At 45.9% G+C, this 24,659-nt stretch overlaps 1 protein-coding gene across 1 annotated transcript in view; it reads left to right on the top strand.

Annotated features, from left to right (window-relative positions):
- The window catches only part of CUNH10orf53 (chromosome unknown C10orf53 homolog), a 66,207-nt gene extending 47,626 nt beyond the window's left edge, over window positions 1-18,581 (top strand). The window contains exons 2-3 of the mRNA XM_077453868.1: window positions 2,065-2,184; window positions 18,394-18,581. Coding sequence (XP_077309994.1) covers window positions 2,065-2,184; window positions 18,394-18,458 — 185 coding nt within the window. The 3' untranslated portion in view covers window positions 18,459-18,581. The remainder of the gene's footprint in view (window positions 1-2,064; window positions 2,185-18,393) is intronic.
- Window positions 18,582-24,659: the final 6,078 nt, after the last annotated feature.

The following is a 24,659-nucleotide window of genomic DNA, read 5'->3' as shown; positions in this document are numbered from 1 at the left end:
TGGGAGTGCGCCTGCACATTTGCCTCCAGAACAAGCGGCTTGCTATGGGGGGAAACACAGAAGAGAAGGAGCCCAGAGCACCAGTGGGGGACCCCAGAAGTTAGAGGCCGCTCTGTGCAAGGGTATTGTATAGGTAAGTATACCGTATTTTTTTTTTAAATTAAAATAAACATATTACAATCACTTTAATTATACAGGTAGTAAAGGATGCTTATAAGTCTTGGGCGTGCATCTACTTCTCCATAACTTATTATCATATCGTGGTACTATTAGAACATTTTAGTAAACAATCAAAATCTTGAAGAGCATGTTAAATTTACAGGGGATAAAAAGTTAAAGGACATTTTGTAAAAAATATTGTACTCTGATAAATGTATGTGGTTAAAGTTTATGTATAGAGCTGTTCTGCTGAAAACTCAAAAAATTGTAGATTTCTTCTAACTTTCTGTCTTGTTAACAATGGTCATCAGTAAAACAGAAAGAGTAAGGCCGCGTACACACGGGCGGACTGTCTGTCCAACTTAGTCTGCTGAAACGTGTTTCAGCGGACAATCCGCTCGTGTGTGGGCTTCAGCGGACTTTTTCAGCAGACAGTCTGGCGGACTAAGTCTTTCGGAATTTCCGTAATACAGTCCGTCCAAACTTGGTTTCAGCGGACAGTCCGCTCGTGAGTAGGCAAGTTGGACGGACTAAGTATGGCGCATGCTCAGAAAGGATTTACACGGCCGAAGGTTGCATTGCAGTGTATTGGACATCGTATTTCTAGTCCCGTCGTACGTGCTGTACACGTCATCGCGCAAGCTTTCAGCGGACTGTCTGTTCATCGTGTGTGGTCAAGTCCGTTCATTCAAAAGTAGGACGGACTGTCTGTCGGATTGTCTGACGAACTTAGTTGGCCAGACAATCCGCCCGTGTGTACGCGGCCTAAAGCTCCCTAACTGGGCCACAGAAAGCCATAGGAACCTGTCAGGGTTTTTAATCCTGCCCTACCCTAAAACCTGTATAAAAATGTTGTTACAATTATATGCCCATCAAGCTGTCCAGAAAAGATAATGGTCAATAGTCAATGATATTGTATTAGCTAGTATACAGTGTCATCTTCTCTGGTGTCTAGTGATAAGGAGTACATATTCCCAAGCAAATCTAGCTATACAGAGATCGTAGCTCCTTTATGTACAAAGCCTAGAATTTCAAAGTAAAGCCGCGTACACACGGGCGGACTGTATGGCCAACTTAGTCCATCAGACAATCCGACGGACAGTCCGTCCTACTTTCGAATGAACGGACTTGACCACACACGGATGCACAAACAGTCCATCGAAAGTTTGCGCGATGACGTGTACAGCACGTACGACGGGACTAGAAATAGGAAGTCCAATACACAGCAATGCAACCTTTCGCCGTGTAAATCCTTTCTGAGCATGCGCCATACTTAGTCCATCGAACTAGCCTACTCACGAGCGTATTGTCCGCTGAAACCAAAGTACGACGGACAATATTACGGAAATTCCGAAATACTTAGTCCGCCAGACTGCACGCTGAAAAAGTCAGCTGAAGCCCACACACGAGCAGACTGTCCGCTGAAATGTGTTTCGACTGACTAAGTTGGCCAGACAGTCCGCCCGTGTGTACGTGGCTTAAGACAACCTGTTAGAGCACTATTCTACTAGCAGCAGTGCAGCTGTTGACACACTAGCGATAATGAGAATGCAAGAAGACTTTTATTTCTTTTAGAGATCTTTTGACGTTGAAAAAAAATCCTGAGGATGGATTGTTTAATTTTCCCTTAAGAAATGGCTGCATTCCTTACACAGTTTGTTCATTAAAAGTAAATGTCATCCCTGTCCCTAGAAAGTCGAAGTAATAACAGAATAAATAGTTCAGTCCCTTAATTTAAATGATACACTTTATTGAATAGAGTAGATCATCATTAAACTCTGTAGGTATCATTACTCACTATGTTTACCTGTATATGACAATGGGTAACAAATACAACATTTTAACCATGGTTTCAGTCCAACTATTAATGTATGATGACACTGACATCGAACATTTTATTGACAGCTGTGCTGACCTCAGATGGACATAGTGTTGTTCTAGAAGAGATACCAGATCGAAATGCTGTGGAGCTTGTGGTAAATGGAGAGATTGTATTTCAGTGCAACATCAAAGATCTCGATTTTGGTAAGAAAAAATGTAATATTTATTAAAGTGTCTTTCTATGTACATTTAATAATCTTTGAATTTCATTGTCGCTCTAGAGTAATATGCACAATTTTATGATAGTTACTTCGCTAAATAAGGCTCAATATGTGTATTTGTGATAATACAGCCTTTCTCAACCTTGGAACAATGGAACAAATGATAATAATGGCCAGAAAAGAAACACCAACAGGGACAATTGCAGTGCCCCTCAAATTGATGGCCAGTGGAAAAGTGCCTTTTTATATTTGTAGTCTGTATAATGGTCCAATACATTTATGGGGAAAATTTTATACTTACCTGATGGTAATTTTCCTTTCCTGATGCAAGCATGACAGCATATATGTATGGGTAGGCTCCGCTCCCTGCCCTATCTCAGGATCGGTTATACTATAAGAGTAGGTCTCCTCCCTGCCCGCAGCATTCTTGCAACTTAGGCCGCGTACACACGGGCGGATTGTCTGCCCAACTTAGTCCGCTGAACCGTGTTTTTGTCCGTCCAAACTTGGTTTCAGCGGACAGTCCACTCGTGTGTAGGCAAGTTGGACGGACTAAGTATGGCGCATGCTCAGAAAGGATTTACACGGCCGAAGGTTGCATTGCAGTGTATTGGACGTCGTATTCTAGTCCCGTCGTACGTGCTGTATACGTCATCACGCAAGCTTTCAGCGGACTGTCTGTTCATCGTGTGTGGTCAAGTCCGTTCATTCAAAAGTTGAACGGACTGTCTGTCGGATTGTCTGACGAACTTATTTGGGCAGACAATCCGCCCGTGTGTACGCGGCCTTAGTATCACTGAGAAGTTCTCGTAACTTAGTATCACTGCGAAGCCTTTCTTTCATTTCTTTTTTTTTTTTGTTTCGGGAGGGACCTATATGCTGTCATGCTTGCATCAGGAAAGGAAAATTACCATCAGATAAGTATAAAATTGTCCTCATTCCTGACACAGCATGACAGCATATACGTATGGGATGTACCAACTCACCAAAAGACAAGGGTGAGTACTGCTGAAGTGTTTAAGTTGAGGATTAGATCTATCCCCACTAACGACTGAGATGTATTGTAATTAAAGCTGTTGGGTCCACAAGAATGGACCTGCAGCGTTTTGAATGTAGACCAGGTCGTAATTTACATATTAACTCTGGAGGGACTCCTTTGGATGCGCCCATGGATGTGCAATCAGTTGGAAGAGTGGTCTTTGCCCTTATGTGATAGATTTGTCCTAGCCATCTGAGCCCTTTGACTGACTTGACCGGCATCCCTGCGATTGTCTTTATGATGTCGTTAGGCCTGAAGAGCCTATAGTTTTCCTCCTTGAAAAAGAGCCAATTCTATGTCTCTCTTCAACCTTGAATCTATTTTCAATGCTTGTGGTACTTCAAACACTTTAGTTAGAATATGCCAGAAGGATGATGTTCTAACCCAGGTTGCAAAGATACCAACCTTTGTATAGTGTTGGAAGAGACTAGAGCCATTTTGCCTGACAATTTAGCAATAAGGTAGTTTATGGTTTGATACCTGGATGTCTGAGATCCTTCTAGACCTATTTGCCATACAGAATACTTATTCTGTGTTACTGGCCATGTTGAGGATGTCTTATCCTTCTGAATGGAGAATGAGACAATGAGTGTTATTTACGAAAGGCAAATCCACTTTGCACTGCAAGTGCACTTGGAAGTGCAGTCACTGTAAATCCGAGGTGGACATGCAAGGAAAATAAAAAACAACATTTTGCACGTGATTGGATGATTAAATCAGCAGAGCTTCCCCTCATTTCAGATCTACCCCTCAGATTTACATCGACTGCACTTTCAAGTGCACTTGCAGTGCACTTGTAGTGCAAAGTGGATTTGTTTCCGACTTCCATAGGATTTCAAAGACTAAAGGTGAGACCTCCACTTCTTGGTCTCCAGCATCTAGATATAACTTGTATAAATTTGGAAGATACCGTTGGCCACGCTTTATGAAGTGTTTGGATCTCAGGAAGGAGAATAGGAGGTTCTCAGTTCTAAGACTGTATCCGCGCATATCCGAATCCGGATAAGGATCCTGGAGACTGTTAGGTTTGTTCAATATACATATTGGCTAATCTGCATACCCAGCTGGCTGTCATTAGTTTCTCTGCTTCCACCTCTGGGAAGCCACTCAGATAACTGTCAGATCAATATCTTGATAGCCTTACTTGGCCTTCCCCATTTTGATGAGTCTTTGCAGCATAGTTGAGGCTTTGTTGCGTTTCAGAAAGACTTCAGTCTTCGACCACTGCAGCTCTGACTTTTGGACACCTTGTCCTCCATTGACATGAATACCCGGAGAGTAACAACTTGTGATGATTGGTATGCCTAATAGCTGATATGCTGAAAAATTAGTTATCTTAGCTACCTCCCCAAAAGGGGACTTGTTTCCTTTATGGAGTCACTGTTCCTGGTGCAGGAAGTAAAGTCTTTCCTTACTACAAAACCAGTTAATACAGTTGTCAACCTTCCCTTGGGCCCCTCGGACCACATGGGTTACTACAGGCTACTTACTGCTCTTGCAACCGTGGGATGCAACCAATAGGAAAGAACTATTTGTTCAAGTAAGATACTTATACTGTTGCTCTCTCTGAGGGTAACTTTATTGTATTTTTTTTTAGAGATTCAGAACTGCTTCCCGGTAGGTCATTGTTGTAATGAGACTAGTTGGTCTCTAGATGATGGCGCCTCCCGACTCGATTTGAGTCTGTACTGGGACTCTTTTCCCAGAACCTGGAAGTCATTGCGCCAGGCTGTTGCCCAAACAAGGCTCCCCAGAAGTCCTTGCTCCCGCAAGTCGACCTCTACTGGACTAAATATCCTGGGAAATGGCCAGAGTTTGTGGAAAGGTCACAGTCTGCCAGATGAACTCGTAGTACATTCTAACAGCCAAGCGAAGGTACTTGCTGAAACATGGGCATCTCAAAGTATACACGCACACACACACACACACACACACACACACACACACACACACACACACACACTTGTGAATGACCACAACATGCAGGATAGACAAGGTAATACCGACATATAATCACACATTTAGGTTGGACTTGATTGACCTGTGTCCATCCTCAACCTCACCCACTATGCAACAATGCGATTTATGCAACTTGTTAGGTCTAAAGACCATCTACAGTCTTAGCCTAGGTTTCCACTATTGCAACCTAAAATCATGCATTTACTGCGATTTCTGTGCAACTTGAATCAATGCCTGTGTATTCTTCATGTCCATGGCCCCAAGTTAGATCACAGCGGGATCAAAAGTAGTGTAGGGACTACTTTGAAGTCAATGCGACTTGGAGTTGCACCGCTACGAACGATACTCTTTCATCATGGGGTATGATTTGTGGAGGTCGAGCCTTACTGATGTCTACAGAGATTCATTGCAAAGATGGCATATGCAATTTTGGATCCTCATCCTTCCACTTGTTATTCACATCTTACTTTTGACTAACGACCATGTAGCCACAACCCTTGTTGTACCGCCAAGGATCATACCATAACCAAGCATCAATAGACAGTGAGCTCTGTCTGCAGGGCCAGGCCCTGTGTTAATAGGAAAGTGCTCAGTATCACCTGTTATCAGTCCAAGCATTAGCAATACTGCAGACACAGACTTCAACCTGTGAAACATTAGTAACAGAGTGGTACCTGCAGAAAATAAGTCAAGACTGTAGGGGCAGGCTTGTTCAGTTAATAGGAAGGTACAAGAAAAAGGAAGGTGGGACTTTAAATTAGGCTATTGATTTGAGGGGGTGAGATAATTAGAAAGTATATTTAATAGGCATATGGAGTCTGACAATACATAACAATGATGCACATAGTAGAAACGGTTTAATATGTATACGCACGGGGGGCGTGGCCGGATGTGAACCAGGGAGGACGCACGGTGAATGAGCTCCAGGAATCCTTTCTAAATCCTGCTCCATCCTCTCTGCTGACGGACCCGGGGACGCTGCTGGACTCCCCCCCCCCCCCCCCCCCCGCACTACAGGCCATCCTCGGAACCGGCTGGGCTGGTTATTTCGGAGCTCGGCTGTGTTTTTGGAGCTCCGGTCGGCTGCGGCCTAGCTGCCTGGTGGAAACCGGCCGCCATCTTTGAGGCCTGTGAAGCCTCCGGGACGGCTGCGGTGGAGTGCCGCGCTCGCGGAGTGCATCTACGAGCGGGCCGTGAGGGAGTGGATTCACGCGGACGTGCACTGGGGGCTGTGGCCGGACCCCTCACCGCAATTGACGCAGCCGCGTCTGGATCGTGCCGAGGCGGCCGGCCGCGTGGCGGCGGGGGCGGAAGCTCTCCTGGAGCGTGTGGAGGCCGAAATCCAGGCAGGAAGGGAGGTGAGCCTTAGAGTGTGGGGTCAGCTGCAGGGTGCCCCAGGACTGAGACTGAGGGAGTGAGGTGGTGGTCTGTGTCAGCTCTTGTCAGCACTGTTTGCTCTCACATACTGGTCTTTGGCTGGACTTTCTTAAAGGGACATATCCTGTTCTTTATGCAACCTGCTGGACGGTGTCTGTTTCTGCTGAATCCACCTACAGAACTTGGACACTAAGGAAATTATAGCGCTGCACTGTACCTCATCCTAGCTGTTTGTTTGATCGCTCTGTGGCTGCTCTATTTTTAAAGGGGCGCACCTCACTGCCTGTATACCACCCTACATACTCTCAGTCTGTCTGCCTACTCCTCCATGCCCTCCAAAGGCAAGTCTGCTGCTAAGAAGGCATCGCCGCAGCCTGCACAGAGCCCTAGTGGTTTTTTGAACCAATTTAAGGCGCTGATGGCAGATATGGAACAGGCGGCACCGCAGGCGGCCGCTCCGCCCGTGCCTGCTGCCCCTCAAGCCAATGATACCACTGTTATTCTTGCGGCAATTGAGCAAAGCAGAACATCATTGCTGGTCCGCATAGACCATTTGGCGGAAGAGTGCAATCTCATAAGAGCTGATTTGGACAAATTTAGGGGCAGACTTTCTGAAACCGAATCACGAGTCTCGGCGACGGAGGACGCCACTAATCGCCATGATGAGGCCATTCATGCTTTGCAGTGCACTGTTCAGAATTTGGTGGCGAAAGCCGACGACGCAGAAAATGGCATGCGGAGGAACAATGTTAGGGTTCTGGGCCTCCCGGAGGGAGCTGAGGGGGAGCGCCCTGCTGAGTTTGCGGAGGGCTTCTTCAAATCACTTCTTCATTTAACCGAGGTCTCCCCAACATATTTGGTGGAAAGGGCTCACAGGGTACCCACTGGCCGAGGTCCACCTGGGGCTCAGCCTAGGCCATTCCTGGTACGATTCCTCAATTTTAGGGACCGGGACTGTATACTGCGCGAGGCGCGCGAACACCAGACCCTGCCTTTTGAGAACACGGTGGTGCATCTGTATCCTGATTTTTCGGCTGACTTGCAGAGACGACGCAAGACCTTTACGGACATCAGAAGACGGCTGCGCGAAAAAAATTTGAAATACTCCATGCTCTATCCTAGTCGGCTGCGGGTACAACATGGAGGTTCGGTGAAGTTTTTTGATACCCCTGCTGAAGCGGATGCCTGACTCCAGTCGCTGAGATAGGCGAGGCCGGGCATGGTCTAATTACTACACAGCGGGATTGGTTCTTCTTTTCTTTTTTTCTTTTCGCCTTATTTGCCTTTTGCTATGGCCCCCTTCAAGAGTTTGGCCGGTCTGCTCCTTGGAGGTTGAGTTACCCGTTGTGCTACCATAGGGTCTCCCCGCCATGGAAGTTTGCTCCCTCAGGCTTGGGGTGGGGGGGGGAAATTCGAAGGTTGCTGCCCTCTCCTCACAAGTACATTTCTATGAACACATAGTTAAGAGCAGTGCCCCTTCTTCTCAGTATCTGTTTGGCTCTCCTCTTGGACACATCGAATCCTGGGAACTGAAGGGGGCATACGAGGTCCGAATGTGGCAGCAAAGGTGGGAGGGTCCTGAAGCGGAGTTGGGAGCTCCGGGAAACAATTCATTTTGGTGACACTTTGACACCCTTTTTATTGTTTTTTAGGGGGTGTCAAAACTTTTTTCTTTGTGTCTTTAGGTCTTTTTGGCCTCATGATGGTCATGCCCTCAAGGACTGTTTTAGGACACGGTTTGGGGACAAGCTGCGTGTACCTGTTTTTTTGGTTTGCTACACAGCAGCAGGGAGTTTATGGGGGTCAGGGGGTGGGGGTTTTAGTAAGTGCAGCCCTCCAAGTCAGTTTTTTTATTTTTCATATGCTTGGTTACACGTATGTCACACATGGTCAACTGTATTTCTTTCTGTTAATTTATGTATTGTGTCTCCTGCCGGACAGGTTTAATGGGGGCTGATGGCGGGACAAATGTTTAATGTGGTCTCCTGGAATGTCCGAGGACTAAATGACAAATTCCGTAGAGCTTTAATGTTTCAATTCTTAAAACCGCTTAGTCCTCATGTAGTGTTCCTGCAGGAGACGCATCTGGATGGGAGCAGGGTGCTGGCCTTACGCAGAGCCTGGATACAACGGGCGATACATGCAACGTACTCTACTTACTCCAGGGGAGTGTCAATTTTAATCAGTAAGGCGGTACCCTGCACCGTACATCGTGTGATCTCGGACCCTGGAGGAAGGTATCTGATTGTAGTTGCTGATATTAGCACATACAAGGTGGTATTGGTTAATGTTTATGTTCCACCCCCTTTCCAGATTCAGATTTTGTATGATCTTTTGGGTAAATTGGCGCCCTACATGCACCTCCCTCTCCTTATTGCTGGGGATTTTAATGCCATACTCTCTACCGCTCTGGACTCCTCTAATGCGTCGAGAGTGGCATCGGCTGACCTTTCTGCCTGGGCGGCTACGGCTTCCCTGACAGAATTGTGGCGATGGAAGAACCCTACTACTAGAGGTTACTCGCATCTTTCCAAAACGCATAGATCCTCCTCAAGGATTGACTTGGCGTTCGCAAATTCATCAATGTTGCAGCTGGTGGGCGGAGCTACATATTTAGCGGGTGGTTTGTCTGATCATACGCCAATGTCAATACATATTGGTCTCAACTCAGGCTCTGGGGGGGGGGCTGGAGGCTCAACCCTGGCTGGCTGGAGGTGGAAGAGGTGTCCACTCAGGTTGCGCCACACTTTGGTAATTATTGGGAGGATAATGTGGGAACTGCCGCTCCAACCGTGGTGTGGGATGTGTTTAAAGCTTGCATGCGCGGTCACTATATCTCGGCTATTAAGCAGGCGCGCAGGTCTCATAATCAGAAAGAGCAGGAATTGCAGGACAGGGAGAGGGTGTGTGCTCTGGCACATGCTGATAGCCATTCGGATGTCACGTATGGTGAACTTCTGGAGGCGAGGCGTGTTTTGGCACTCCACTATACCGAATTAGCTCACACGTCTAGGACAAAGCTGGCTGAATCCCTTTTTGAGCAAGGGGACAAAAATGGCAAGTTGCTTGCTATGTTGGTGGCAGAACAGAGAGTTCAGACTAACATACCTTGCATTAAAAACGATCGGAGGGACATTCTCACAGATCCTGTGGCTATCTTGGACACTTTTGTGGAATTCTACAGAACCCTGTATGCTCCCCTCCCGGCTTACAGTTCACTAGAATTAGATGGGTTGTTGGCGTCCCTGGATGTCCCGGTGCTGTCTGTGGGGGACAGGGACATGTTGGACGCTGATATAACTGAAGAGGACATTGAGAGGGCCATTAAGTCCTTCCCTCCACATAGGTCTCCGGGTCCTGATGGTTTTTGTGTTGAATGGTATAGGGCACATTTAGAGGACTTGGTACCTAGGCTAAAGTGTCTCTTTCACTACTGTATTGAACACAAGTGTCTTCCTGACTCCCTATTAGAGGCGCAGGTTATTCTGCTGCCAAAGCCGGGCAAGGATCCCCTGTCATGTTCATCTTACAGGCCAATAGCACTGCTGAATCAAGATTTGAAAATCTTAACCAAAATTTTGGCTACCAGACTTTCCCAAGTCATCACTACCTTGGTGGACATAGATCAGACGGGTTTTATTCATCTGCAGGTCGAACATGACAGGACGGGCGAGAGAGTAGTGGTCTCCCTCGACATGGCTAAGGCCTTCGATTCTGTAGACTGGCAGTATATGCTAGCAGTTCTGCGGCACATGGGTTTTGGGGAGGTTTTTGTAACTTGGATTTCTCTACTTTATAGCAACCCTCGGGTGGTTATCAAAATAGGTGCCTTGATCTCCTCTCAGTTTAAAGTGGGCAGGGGCACGCGTCAAGGGTGCCCGCTGTCTCCATCCTTATTTGCGTTAGCGATAGAGCCCCTGGCTATAGCTCTGCGGAGGTCCCCTGAGGTTGGAGCTTTGGAGGTAGGGGGTATCAAGGAATGCTTAGCGTTATATGCGGATGACATGCTTCTATTTTTGCAGGACACAGGGCCTTCCTTGGAGGCTGTGTTTAAGGTGCTTGACACCTTTGCCACATACTCCGGGCTTCGGGTTAATTGGGAGAAGTCAAACATTATGGCTATTGACGGGGGGGCTCGTGCTTTGGCGACCACTAAGGTCCCCATTGCATGGGTGCAGGAGTTCAGGTACTTGGGTGTGAGGGTGTCCCCAAGAGTAGGTGACTATATGTCTCTCAATCTTCTTCCATTACTGGCCAAGGTGAAGGTACAACTGGATGCATGGAAACATTTGCCGCTGTCCCTGATTGGTAGGGTTAACCTACTGAAAATGAAAGTTTTACCAGTGTTTTTATACTTTTTGCGAAACACGCCAGTTTGGATTCCCTGCTCCTTTTTCAGAAGGGTGAACAGTCTGTTCAGTTCGTTTTTGTGGGCCGCTGCACATCCCAGGATAAGTCTCCGTGTTTTACAGGAGCCCTGGGGTCAAGGTGGCTTGGCATTACCGGATCTTTTTAAGTATTTTATAGCTGGACAGATGGTGGTCGTCAGGAGATGGTTAACAAGGGATGATGGGGACTCCGCCACGGTGCTAGAGGCAGCCCTTGTGGGCTCGTATGAGAGTTTATCCTACCTGGTGTATAGGAGTCCGGGGGCCTCTCCTTCCCTGACAGTCTCCATGCGAGTAACGGTGCGAGCTTGGGACAGGGCGCAGGTCTTGATGAAGAACAGAGGGGGGTGCTGGTGGCCAGAAGCCCCTCTCTGGTTTAATCACAGACTGCCGCATTTTGGTGCGATTCCTGACCCGGTGATATGAGCCAGGGTTGGCATCAAACAACTCATGCACATAGTGGGGGGGACCAGACTATACACCTTTGACCAACTGAAAATGAAATACAATCTACCGAACTGGTATTTTTTTCGCTACCTCCAGTTGAGACACGCCTTCCTCACTCAGTTCGGTTCTGATGCTTTGGAGCTGGGTGTGTCTCCCCTGGAGAGTGTGCTGCGGACGGGGGACCTTTTGAAGCCCTTGTCCGCGGTCTACAAAGAGCTGTTCGTTGACAGACCCAGTGTGGTACAAAAATGTAGGGACACATGGAGCGCTTTGGTGACGAACTTTGGGGGGAGGACATGTGGGCCTATCCTTTCCAGACTCTGGTGTCGGCCAGATAGACTTATTCAATATAAAATTCTATACAGGGTACACTACACACCTGTAAGGCTAGCTGGAATGTATGGCACAGGTGCGGCGGGGTGCTGGCGGTGTACGGAGGACAGAGCTGGCTTTGATCATATATTTTGGCAGTGCCCACAGATTAGGGACTTTTGGAGGGGAGTGGCGGATACCATACAAACAGTCCTCTTGGTGCCGATTCCTCTTACGGTCGCGGTTTGTTTGCTGGGGCTGGTGGAGGAGTTGGCTCCTAGAAGGGCACAAAGGACTATGATATCTCTGTCTTTGTTCTATGCGCGTAAAGCCATCCTGTTATATTGGAAAAGGCCTGAACCACCTACTGTGTCATATTGGAAAAGCCTGATTAACAAAGCACTTCCACTTTACAAGGCCACGTACCTAAGTAGGGGATGCTCCAAGAAATTTGAGAAAGTGTGGCAGGGCTGGCTAGACGCCAAAGATACTTTGAATTAGTTTACTGAGTGGGGAGAGGACTCCTGGATAGCCAATAGGTGCACAGGGCAGATTGATGCTATGAGCTCTATGGGTCTTTCTGTTTCTGCATTCGGAGTCAGGGTGCATCATTACTTTTTGGGGAGCTAGTTTTTATCTGTGGGATACGGCTGATGAATATGTTCTGTGATTTGTATTTGACTGGGGGGCTGCACAGGGGTTTGGGTGGGAGGGGGGGGGGGCGGGAGGTTCTGGGTCATATGTTTGTATGTGTTGTTTGTGTTGAAAAACTGTTAATAAAAACAAATTTACAAAAAAAAATATGTATACGCACACACACATACATGGCATTGACCTCATGAATACATTACATATACATGTCAAAGGGACAGAATATAAAATCGACAAGATATTTAATAGGGTAAAATTAATTATTTATGTTTGGGGTTAGGGTTAGAGGGTTAGGGTTATGGTTTTAGGGTTATGATTTTAGGGTTTCCCCTAGAAGAACAAGTTTAGGACTCAGGGATTGGAATAGGGACCTCCTTCAAAGGTCAGCAGGCGTGTCCCCCAGAGGTCAAAGATCAAGTGTCAGGCTGACCCAGCTGCACCAAAGTGTTCTGCCTACCCCAACTAATTCGGCATGAACAAGTCTTTATATGTATACACGTCATCTAAATGGCACTATGCAGTGTAAACAATGGTAAAAAAAAATATGATCATTTGGTTGTAGATAATGAGTCTAAGTAGATTCCTATCAGTAGGCATCAGAATGCATCCTATAAGCCCAACACACGTTTTGTGTATAATACCACACTTCAGGGGCAGATGCATGCAACTCTGTAAAAAAAAAAACAACAAAACATGAGTAGACCAGTATGATCAACCAATATACCCCTCAATGGGAAGAACATGTGCAAGAGAAAAGGGAGAGAGTTACTCATCCCTCTAAGTACTTACATCATGATAAGGTTGGAAAATGGGGGACAAGGAATCAGAGACTGTCCAAATTGTCTGTACCAGGAGCTGTGGAAGGAGCCCACAGGAGAGGGATCACAAAACATCATCCCCAAGAAAAAAGAACAAAAGGCAGTTAATAGGAAGGCTTCAGCACGCCTGCTATCAGCATTAGCAGTTTTGAAGACACAACCACAACCCTTCAGAAATGCAAGCTTAACCACATACTTGCAGCAGTAACGAAATAATATGGATTTGTGCACCATGTGGTGCCTTACCACCTGCATACGTCAAGTCCAAACAGAAAGTCCAAAGAATGTCCATCCATGGCGTCATGATAAAGGAGCAATCGCTAGAGACCAGATGCCCTCACCCCCCTTTCTTCTTGGATCCTGAGGGGGAGGTCTCCACTATATAGGTGTTCATGTCTGCTTGTACAGTGGGGACACAGGAGAGGCTTGAACCTGTGCGACTTGGCCAAAAGCTTCCGGCAAAGGTGAGGTAAGCATAATTGGCTGGAGCAGTGAGGGAAAAAAAGAGAATGCTGTGGGCAGGGAGGAGAGCTACTCTTATAGTATACAGTGGGGATCGAAAGTTTGGGCACCCCAGGTAAAAATGTGTATTAATGTGCATAACGAAGCCAAGGAAAGATGGAAAAATCTCCAAATGGCATCAAATTACAGATGAGACATTCTTATAATATGTCAAAAAAAGTTAGATTTTATTTCCATCATTTACACTTTCAAAATTACAGAAAACAATAAAATGGCATCTGCAAAAGTTTGGGCACCCTGCAGAATTTATAGCATGCACTACCCCCTTTGCAAAGCTGAGAACTACCAGTGTCATGGATTGTTCTCAATCATCGTCTGGGAAGACCAGGTGATGTCAATCTCAAAGGTTTTAAATGGCCAGACTCATCTGACCTTGCCCCAACAATCAGCACCATGGGTTCTTCTTAGCAGTTGTCTAGAAAACTGAAACTGAAAATAGTTGACGCTTACAAAGCTGGAGAAGGCTATAAGAAGATAGCAAAGTGTTTTCAGATGTCAATATCCTTTGTTTGGAATGTAATTAAGAAATGGCAGTCATCAGGAACAGTGGAAGTTAAATCAAGATCTGGAAGACCAAGAAAAATATCAGACAGAACAGCTCGCAGGATTGTGAGAAAAGCAATTCAAAACCCACGTTTGACTGCACGATCCCTCCAGAAAGATCTGGCAGACACTGGAGTTGTGGTACACTATTCCACTATAAAGAGATACTTGTACAAATATGGTCTTCATGGAAGAGTCATCAGAAGAAAACCTCTTCTACGTCCTCACCACAAAAATCAGCGTTTGAACTTTGCAAATGAACATATAGACAAGCCTGAGGCATTTTTGAAACAAGTTCTGTGGACCGATGAGGTTAAAATAGAATTTTTTGGCCGGAATGAGCAAAGGTACGTTTGGAGAAGAAAGGGCACAGAATTTAATGAAAAGAACCTCTGTCCAACTGTTAAGCATGGGGGTGGATCAATCATGCCTTGGGGTTGTATTGCAGCCAGTGGCACAGGGAACATTTCACGAGTAGAAGGAAAAATGGATTCAATAAAATTTCAGCAAATTTTGGATGGTAACTTGATGCCATCTGTGAAAAAGCTGAAATTAAAGAGAAGATGGCTTCTACAAATGGATAATGATCCTAAACACACCTCAAAATCCAGGGAGGATTACATCAAGAGGCGTAAACTGAAGGTTTTGCCAACGCCTTCACAATCTCTTGACCTCAACATTATTGAAAATCTATGGATAGACTTTAAAAGAGCAGTGCGCGACAGACAGCCCAGAAATCTCAAAGAACTGGAACACTTTTGTAAGGAAGAATGGGCAAAGATACCTCAAACAAGAATTGAAAGACTCTTGGCTGGCTACAAAAAGCGTTTACAAGCTGTGATACTTGCCAAAGGGGGCAGTACAAGATATTAACTCTGCAGGGTGCCCAAACTTTTGTAGATGCCATTTTTTTGTTTTCTGTAATTTTGAAAGTGTAAATGATGGAAATAAAATCTAACTTTTTTTGACATATTATAAGAATGTCTAATGTGTAATTTGATGCCATTTGGAGATTTTTCCATCTTTCCCTGGCTTCATTATGCACATTAATACACATTTTTACCTGGGGTGCCCAAACTTTCGATCCCCACTGTAGCCATTCCTGAGATAGGGCAGGGGGCAGAGCCTACCCATACGTATATGCTGTCATGCTGTGTCAGGAAAGTGATTGTAAGGATTTTTTTTTTTTAAACAACAAACATATCATACCTCCACTGTGCAGCTTGTTTTGTTTTGCACAGAGTGGCCCCGAACCTCGTCTTCTGGGGTCCCCTGGCGGCTCTCGTGGCTCCTCCCTACATCAGATAACCCCATAGGATGCATTAAGGTGAAAAAACATGAAGATTTAAAACCCCTTTAACCACTTAAGGACCGCCTGACGCCAATATACATCGGCAGAATGGCATGGCTGGGCACAAGCATGTACAGGTACGTTGCCCTTCAAGAGCCCAGCCGTGGGTCGTGCGCACGTCGCCGGTGGTGCACTCACAACCCGGTTCTGAGCTCCGTGGCGCTGGCCACGGGAACCATGGACCCAATCGCCGCCAGTGTCCTGCGAACAGGTCACAGAGCTGAAGAACGGGGAGAGGTAAGTGTAAATAAACCTCTCAACGTGCTTCCTAGTGAGCCTATCACTGATCGTCTGTTCCCTGTCATAGGTAAAGAAGATCAGTGACATCACACGCCAAGCCACCCCCCCCCCCACAGTAAAAAAAACACACACTCACACTTAACCCCAACACTGCCCCCTAGTGGTTAACCCCTTTACTGCCAGTGACATTTCTACAGTAATCAGTGCATTTTTAATTGCACTGATCGCTGTATTAATGCCAATGGTCCCAAAAATGTGTCAAAATTGTCCGATGTGTCCGCCCTAATGTCGCAGTCACAATAAAAATCACTGATCGCCGCCATTACAAGTAAAAAAAATATATATTAATAAAAATGCCATAAAACTATCCCCTATTTTGTAGACGCTATAACTTTTGCGCAAACCAATCAATAAAGGCTTATTGCGATTTTTGTTTTACCAAAAATATGTAGAAGAATACGTATCGGCCTAAACTGAGGAAAAAAAAATTTTTATATATTTTTGGGGGATATTTATAATAGCAAAATTGTCGCTCTATTTTTGTTTATAGCGCAAAAAATAAAAACCGCAGAGGTGATCAAATACCACCAAAAGAAAGCTCTATTTGTGGGAAAAAAAGGACGCCAATTTTGTTTGGGAGCCATGTCACACGACCGCGCAATTGTCAGTTAAAACGACACAGTGCCGAATCACAAAAAGGGGCCTGGGGTCCTTTAGATGCAAAATGGTCTTAAGGGCTTAAGTGGTTAATGGGAGAAGGACCCCTCATAATAATTGTTAGTGGAAGGAGGACACTCTTACATTGTTGACCAGTGGAAAAACTTTCCCCTTACACCCAGCTAAAAATATAACTGATATTAGTGGTTACTGGAAATTCGAAACTCTTCATTGCTCTATGAACCCCTAGCAACCTTTTTGAAATTTGAAATTGAAATTGATACTTATTTGAAAAGCAATGTTTTTCCAATCTTCTGTTGTCCAATTTTGGTGAGCCTGTGCAAATTGTAGCCTTGTAAAATTGTAACTGTTTCCTGTTCTTAGCTGACAGGAGTGGCACCCAGTGTGGTCTGCTGCTGCTGCAGGCCATCTGCTTCAAGATTTGATGTGTTGTGCATTCAGAAGTGGTATTCTGCATACCATAGTTGTTATTTGAATTACTATTGCCTTTCTATCATCTCAAACCAGTCTACCTTTTCTCCTCTGACCTCTGACAGCAACAAGGAATTTTACTCCACAAAATTGCTGCTCACTGAATATTTTTTGGACCATTCTCTGTAAATCCTAGAGTAGGTTGTCTGTGAAAATCCCAGTAAATCAGCAGTTTTTTAAATACTCAGACCAGCCCGTCTGGCACCAACAACCATGCCACATTCAAAGTTACTTAAATCCCCTTTCTTGCCCATTCTGATGCTCAGTTTGAAATTCAGCAAGTCTACTTCACCACGTCTAGATGCCTAAATGATTGTCAAGGAGTAAGGGTTCTAGGAATGCCGGGGCAGTTGCTGAATCAGCTCCCTTTGTATCCACACCCAAAAACATTTTGTTATATGGACTATCTCGGTACTTGGTAGAAAATACACAGAAAAAATTATAAACATTACAAATGATTTAATAAAGACAAAAAACTATACCACAAAACATTCACAATAATAAAATCATATACACCCCAGTTTAACAAACTACAGACGGGTTACCCCGTGAGGTCTCTGTTGAAGAGGGGTGTAGGAAGATTTTCTTTGAGATTTTCCATAACTTTTTTTTTTCCCACTCAATAGTGCTTCACTTGTTTTAAAAAGCTGTTTTTTAAGCATTTTTATGGCTGCAGTAAGACCATACTCCTGCTTTTAAATGGGTCTCTTATGCCAAGTACACACAACCGGTTTTCCCGTTGGAATAAACTCTGAAGGTTTTTCCGGTGAAGTTCCGCTGAAACTGTCTTGCGTACACACAATCACACAAAGCCCGATTGTCAAGAACACGGTGACGTACAGCACGTACGACGGGACTATAAAAAGGAAGTTCAATAGCCAGTAGCCAATAGATTCTGTCTCATACTTGCTTCAGAGCATGCGTCGTTTTTGGTCCGTCGGAACAGCATACAGACGAGCTGTTTTCCCAATAGGAATTGGTTCCGTCGGAAATATTTAAAACATGTTCTATTTCTAGGTCCGTCAGAATTTTCGAAAAAAAATAAAAAGTCTGATGAGGCATTCTCACGATCGGAATATACAATGAAAAGCTCCAGTCTGACTTTTTCTGTCGGACATTCGGCTCATGTGTACACGGCATTAGTAGCCCCACCAAGTTTAGGTGCTGCTGTCAGAATACAATCTCCTAGGGAGGTGATTTAGTCAAGGGGTTGAATTAAATAAAAACAACTGACAGTGTATGGCCAGCTTTGGATCACATGCTGGAATTTTTTTTTATTCATGGCAAAACCAAGGTATTTTTTGTACTTTATATACAGCTTACATTAATTACACAAAACAAATAGAAATAATCAATCAGTGACTAGTTTCTCTGTGCTGCAATTTGTCTTTTGCAGGAGGTGATGGACTACTGGACCCACTTTGTGAAGATGCAAGACAAGCAGTGATGAGGGCTTACTAACAATTCTATTGTATCCACCTGCAAGCTTATATTCTCAATCTAGCCCTATAACTAATTTATTTACAGAAACTAATGAGCTGAATGTAACCTTACAGTTTAAATAAAAGTAAGATTTTAATAACACTTTTCTAGTGCAGTGATACTTTTTGAAGGGTATGCCAAAGAACCCTTTACCGTACATATAACATCAAAATTTGTGCCATCAGCAAATCACCCAAATTGGACTCAAAACTCACGGAATTAATGTCTACACCATAAATCTACCAAACCACTACAATAAGTCTTGTGTTAAAGAAACAATGTCACTTCACCCATGCAAATAGTATTATTTATTATTATTTATCATAGTTTTTAACATTATTTATTTGTATTGTTTGCACTATTTTCCAGGATAAATTTGTATAAACATCACTATTTTTACAAAATGCTATTTGAGGAATAGCTTGGCATATCAACTTGCATGGCTTCATCTTCACAGAAAATTAACTCAGAGTTTTACATTTAAAAATATCACAACATGCAATCTAAATTGTATATATTTTTATCTTACCCAGGTAAAGGAATAAGATAGATAGCACAACTTCAAAAATGATTTTTTGGGATGCAATTTGTTTGCCATTGTCTTTAGTAAAAGAATATGAATAGTTGGTAGTTCTAAGGGTGCCCCCTTCATTGAGCCTTTGAAAATGCAAAAAAAAAATACAAAAAAGTACAACTATCGGTATTATGTTTAGGAAGAAATGTATACATAGAATTGGAAGAAGGCTCTTGCTTCCTAATAAAATACTACTACTACTACTACTGCTATTAATAATACTATTATAATTCAGCATACATTTCTTCCTGAACATAGTACCACCAGTTGTCCAGAATCAGGTCCTTATTTGCACTCCTAACTCTCCAGTGAAGGGGATCCTTTGGAACCTCTGAAACACTTTGGCTTCTTTGACCTAATAGGATACATAAAATTATTCTGGACAACTAATATTGACCTTTATTGGGCCATCTGTAGGAAGAAATGTATACATAGAATTGGAAGAAGACTCTTGCTTCCTAATAAAATACTACTACTACTACTGTTATTAATAATACTATTACTATTCAGCATACATTTCTTCCTGAACATAGTACCACCAGTTGTCCAGAACCAGGTCCTTATTTGCACTTCTAACTCTCCAGTGAAGGGGATACCTTGGAACCTCTGAAACACTTTGGCTTCTTTGGCCTAATAGGACACATAAAATTATTCTGAACAACTATCATTGACCTTCATTGAGCCTCCTGTACTATAGAGAGCTGCCCATGGAACTATTCATGTGGCAACAACTCACCCATCTAGAATCTTTGCAATAAGAGAGCCAGGGCTCCGTAGTCCTGCCATAGTGTGACCTTGTCACATTCATTTGTGTATCTAGATGTACACAAGTTTTGCATCTCTTTAATCAGGATAATGTAAATTGAAGAAAAATATTCTTAATAATAATTCTTAATTCATAAAAGTATTCTTTTTTTATCTGTGAAATATTGACAATTCAGGACTCAGGAACGCATGAAGGCAATGGAGAGGAAAGGTCAGGGTAGGCTATTAAGAGGGGGCAGGAGATGATCACCAGCACCGTGATAAAGAGCACTGACACCAGCACCATGATAGAGAGCACTGACACCAGCACCGAGATAGAGAGAGAGCACTGACACCAGCACCGAGATAGAGAGAGAGCACTGACACCAGCACCGTGATAGAGAGCACTGACACCAGCACAGTGATAGAGAGCACTGACACCAGCACAGTGATAGAGAGCACTGACACCAGCACCGAGATAGAGAGCACTGACCACCAGCACCGAGATAGAGAGAGCACTGACACCAGCACTGAGATAGAGAGAGAGAGCACTGACACCAGCACCGAGATAGAGAGAGAGCACTGACACCAGCGCCGAGATAGAGAGCACTGACACCAGCACTGTGATAGAGAGCACCGACACCAGCACCGAGATAGAGAGAGAGAGAGCACTGACACCAGCACCGAGATAGAGAGCACTGACACCAGCACTGTGATAGAGAGCACTGACATCAGCACCAGCACCGAGATAGAGAGAGAGCACTGACACCAGCACCGAGATAGAGAGAGAGCACTGACACCAGCACCATGATAGAGAGCACTGACACCAGCACCGAGATAGAGAGAGAGAGCACTGACACCAGCACCGAGATAGAGAGCACTGACACCAGCACTGTGATAGAGAGCACTGACACCAGCACCGAGATAGAGAGAGAGCACTGACACCAGCACCGAGATAGAGAGAGAGCACTGACACCAGCACCGTGATAGAGAGCACTGACACCAGCACCGTGATAGAGAGCACTGACACCAGCACCGTGATAGAGAGCACTGACACCAGAACTGAGATAGAGAGCACTGACACCACACCAGCACGAGATAGAGAGCACTGACACCACACCAGCACTGAGATAGAGAGCACTGACACCAGCACCGAGATAGAGAGCACTGACACCAGCACCGAGATAGAGAGCACTGACACCAGCACCGAGATAGAGAGCACTGACACCAGCACCTTGATAGAGAGCACTGACACCAGCACCGTGATAGAGAGCACTGACACCAGCACCGAGATAGAGAGCACTGACACCAGCACCGAGATAGAGAGCACTGACACCAGCACTGAGATAGAGAGCACTGACACCAGCACCGAGATAGAGAGCACTGACACCAGCACCGAGATAGAGAGCACTGACACCAGCACTGAGATAGAGAGCACTGACACCACACAAGCACCGTGATAGAGAGCACTGAGACCACACCAGCACCGAGATAGAGAGAGAGAGCACTGACACCAGCACCAAGATAGAGAGAGAGCACTGACACCAGCACCGAGATAGAGAGCACTGACACCAGTACCGTGATAGAGAGCACTGAGACCACACCAGCACCAAGATAGAGAGCACTGAGACCACACCAGCACCAAGATAGAGAGCACTGACAACACAACAGCACCAAGATAGAGAGCACTGACAACACAACAGCACCGAGATAGAGAGCACTGACACCAGCACTGAGATAGAGAGCACTGACACCAGCACCGAGATAGAGAGCACTGACACCAGCACCGAGAAAGAGAGCACTGACACCAGCACCGAGATAGAGAGCACTGATACCAGCACCGAGATAGAGAGCACTGAGATAGAGAGCACTGACACCACACAAGCACCGTGATATAGAGCACTGAGACCACACCAGCACCGAGATAGAGAGAGAGAGCACTGACACCAGCACCAAGATAGAGAGAGAGCACTGACACCAGCACCGTGATAGAGAGCACCGACACCAGCACCGAGATAGAGAGCACTGACACCAGCACCGAGATAGAGATAGAGAGAGAGAGCACTGACACCAGTACCGAGATAGAGAGCACTGACACCACCCCAGCACCGTGATAGAGAGCACTGACACCAGCACCGAGATAGAGAGCACTGACACCACCCCAGCACTGTGATAGAGAGCACTGAGACCACACCAGCACCGAGATAGAGAGAGAGAGCACTGACACCAGCACCAAGATAGAGAGAGAGCACTGACACCAGCACCGAGATAGAGAGCACTGACACCAGTACCGTGATAGAGAGCACTGAGACCACACCAGCACCAAGATAGAGAGCACTGAGACCACACCAGCACCAAGATAGAGAGCACTGACAACACAACAGCACCAAGATAGAGAGCACTGACAACACAACAGCACCGAGATAGAGAGCACTGACACCAGCACTGAGATAGAGAGCACTGACACCAGCACCGAGATAGAGAGCACTGACACCAGCACCGAGAAAGAGAGCACTGACACCGGCACCGAGATAGAGAGCACTGATACCAGCACCGAGATAGAGAGCACTGAGATAGAGAGCACTGACACCACACAAGCACCGTGATAGAGAGCACTGAGACCACACCAGCACCGAGATAGAGAGAGAGAGCACTGACACCAGCACCAAGATAGAGAGAGAGCACTGACACCAGCACCGTGATAGAGAGCACCGACACCAGCACCGAGATAGAGAGCACTGACACCAGCACCGAGATAGAGATAGAGAGAGAGAGCACTGACACCAGTACCGAGATAGAGAGCACTGACAACACCCCAGCACCGTGATAGAGAGCACTGACACCAGCACCGAGATAGAGAGCACTGACACCACCCCAGCACTGTGATAGAGAGCACTGAGACCACACCAGCACCGAGAGAGAGCACTGACACCAGTACCGTGATAGAGAGCACTGAGACCACACCAGCACCAAGATAGAGAGCACTGAGACCACACCAGCACCAAGATAGAGAGCACTGACAACACAACAGCACCAAGATAGAGAGCACTGACAACACAACAGCACCGAGATAGAGAGCACTGACACCAGCACTGAGATAGAGAGCACTGACACCAGCACCGAGATAGAGAGCACTGACACCAGCACCGAGAAAGAGAGCACTGACACCAGCACCGAGATAGAGAGCACTGATACCAGCACCGAGATAGAGAGCACTGAGATAGAGAGCACTGACACCACACAAGCACCGTGATATAGAGCACTGAGACCACACCAGCACCGAGATAGAGAGAGAGAGCACTGACACCAGCACCAAGATAGAGAGAGAGCACTGACACCAGCACCGTGATAGAGAGCACCGACACCAGCACCGAGATAGAGAGCACTGACACCAGCACCGAGATAGAGATAGAGAGAGAGAGCACTGACACCAGTACCGAGATAGAGAGCACTGACACCACCCCAGCACCGTGATAGAGAGCACTGACACCAGCACCGAGATAGAGAGCACTGACACCACCCCAGCACTGTGATAGAGAGCACTGAGACCACACCAGCACCGAGATAGAGAGAGAGAGCACTGACACCAGCACCAAGATAGAGAGAGAGCACTGACACCAGCACCGAGATAGAGAGCACTGACACCAGTACCGTGATAGAGAGCACTGAGACCACACCAGCACCAAGATAGAGAGCACTGAGACCACACCAGCACCAAGATAGAGAGCACTGACAACACAACAGCACCAAGATAGAGAGCACTGACAACACAACAGCACCGAGATAGAGAGCACTGACACCAGCACTGAGATAGAGAGCACTGACACCAGCACCGAGATAGAGAGCACTGACACCAGCACCGAGAAAGAGAGCACTGACACCGGCACCGAGATAGAGAGCACTGATACCAGCACCGAGATAGAGAGCACTGAGATAGAGAGCACTGACACCACACAAGCACCGTGATAGAGAGCACTGAGACCACACCAGCACCGAGATAGAGAGAGAGAGCACTGACACCAGCACCAAGATAGAGAGAGAGCACTGACACCAGCACCGTGATAGAGAGCACCGACACCAGCACCGAGATAGAGAGCACTGACACCAGCACCGAGATAGAGATAGAGAGAGAGAGCACTGACACCAGTACCGAGATAGAGAGCACTGACAACACCCCAGCACCGTGATAGAGAGCACTGACACCAGCACCGAGATAGAGAGCACTGACACCACCCCAGCACTGTGATAGAGAGCACTGAGACCACACCAGCACCGAGAGAGAGCACTGTCACCAGCACCGTGATAGAGAGAGAGCACTGACACCAGCACCGAGATAGAGAGCACTGACACCAGCACCGAGATAGAGAGCACTGACACCAGCACCGAGATAGAGAGCACTGACACCAGCACCGAGATAGAGAGCACTGACACCAGCACCGAGATAGAGAGCACTGACACCAGCACCGAGATAGAGAGCACTAACACCAGCTCCGAGATAGAGAGCACTAACACCAGCTCCGAGATAGAGAGCACTGAGACCACATCAGCACCAAGATAGAGAGAGAGCACTGACACCAGCATCGAGATAGAGAGCACTGACAGCAGCACTGATACCAGCAACTTGCTGCGGGACCCAAAAATATGACACCGCTCAACCTCTTCAAACAAGAGGGTACGGGCATTTTTTTGTACAAGCAAGTGAGCCAAAGGTAGAAAAAAGGTCCGTGTGCTTGATTAAATAAATCGTTTATAGAGTTATGCATATACATGGTCTACTGGTCACATGTGTTGAATTCCTCCGAGATCCATGCTTCATTCATTTTTAGAAATGTGAGGTAGTCAACACTGTCGTGAGTTGGCGA

The sequence above is a fragment of the Lithobates pipiens genome, unplaced genomic scaffold, assembly GCF_037356315.1.
Source record: "Lithobates pipiens isolate NorthernLeopardFrog02 unplaced genomic scaffold, aLitPip1_a1.2 Scaffold_25, whole genome shotgun sequence".
Lineage (NCBI taxonomy): Eukaryota > Metazoa > Chordata > Amphibia > Anura > Ranidae > Lithobates > Lithobates pipiens.
Note: the sequence above shows the minus strand (reverse complement) of the source record. Positions and strands in the feature narration are given on the sequence as shown.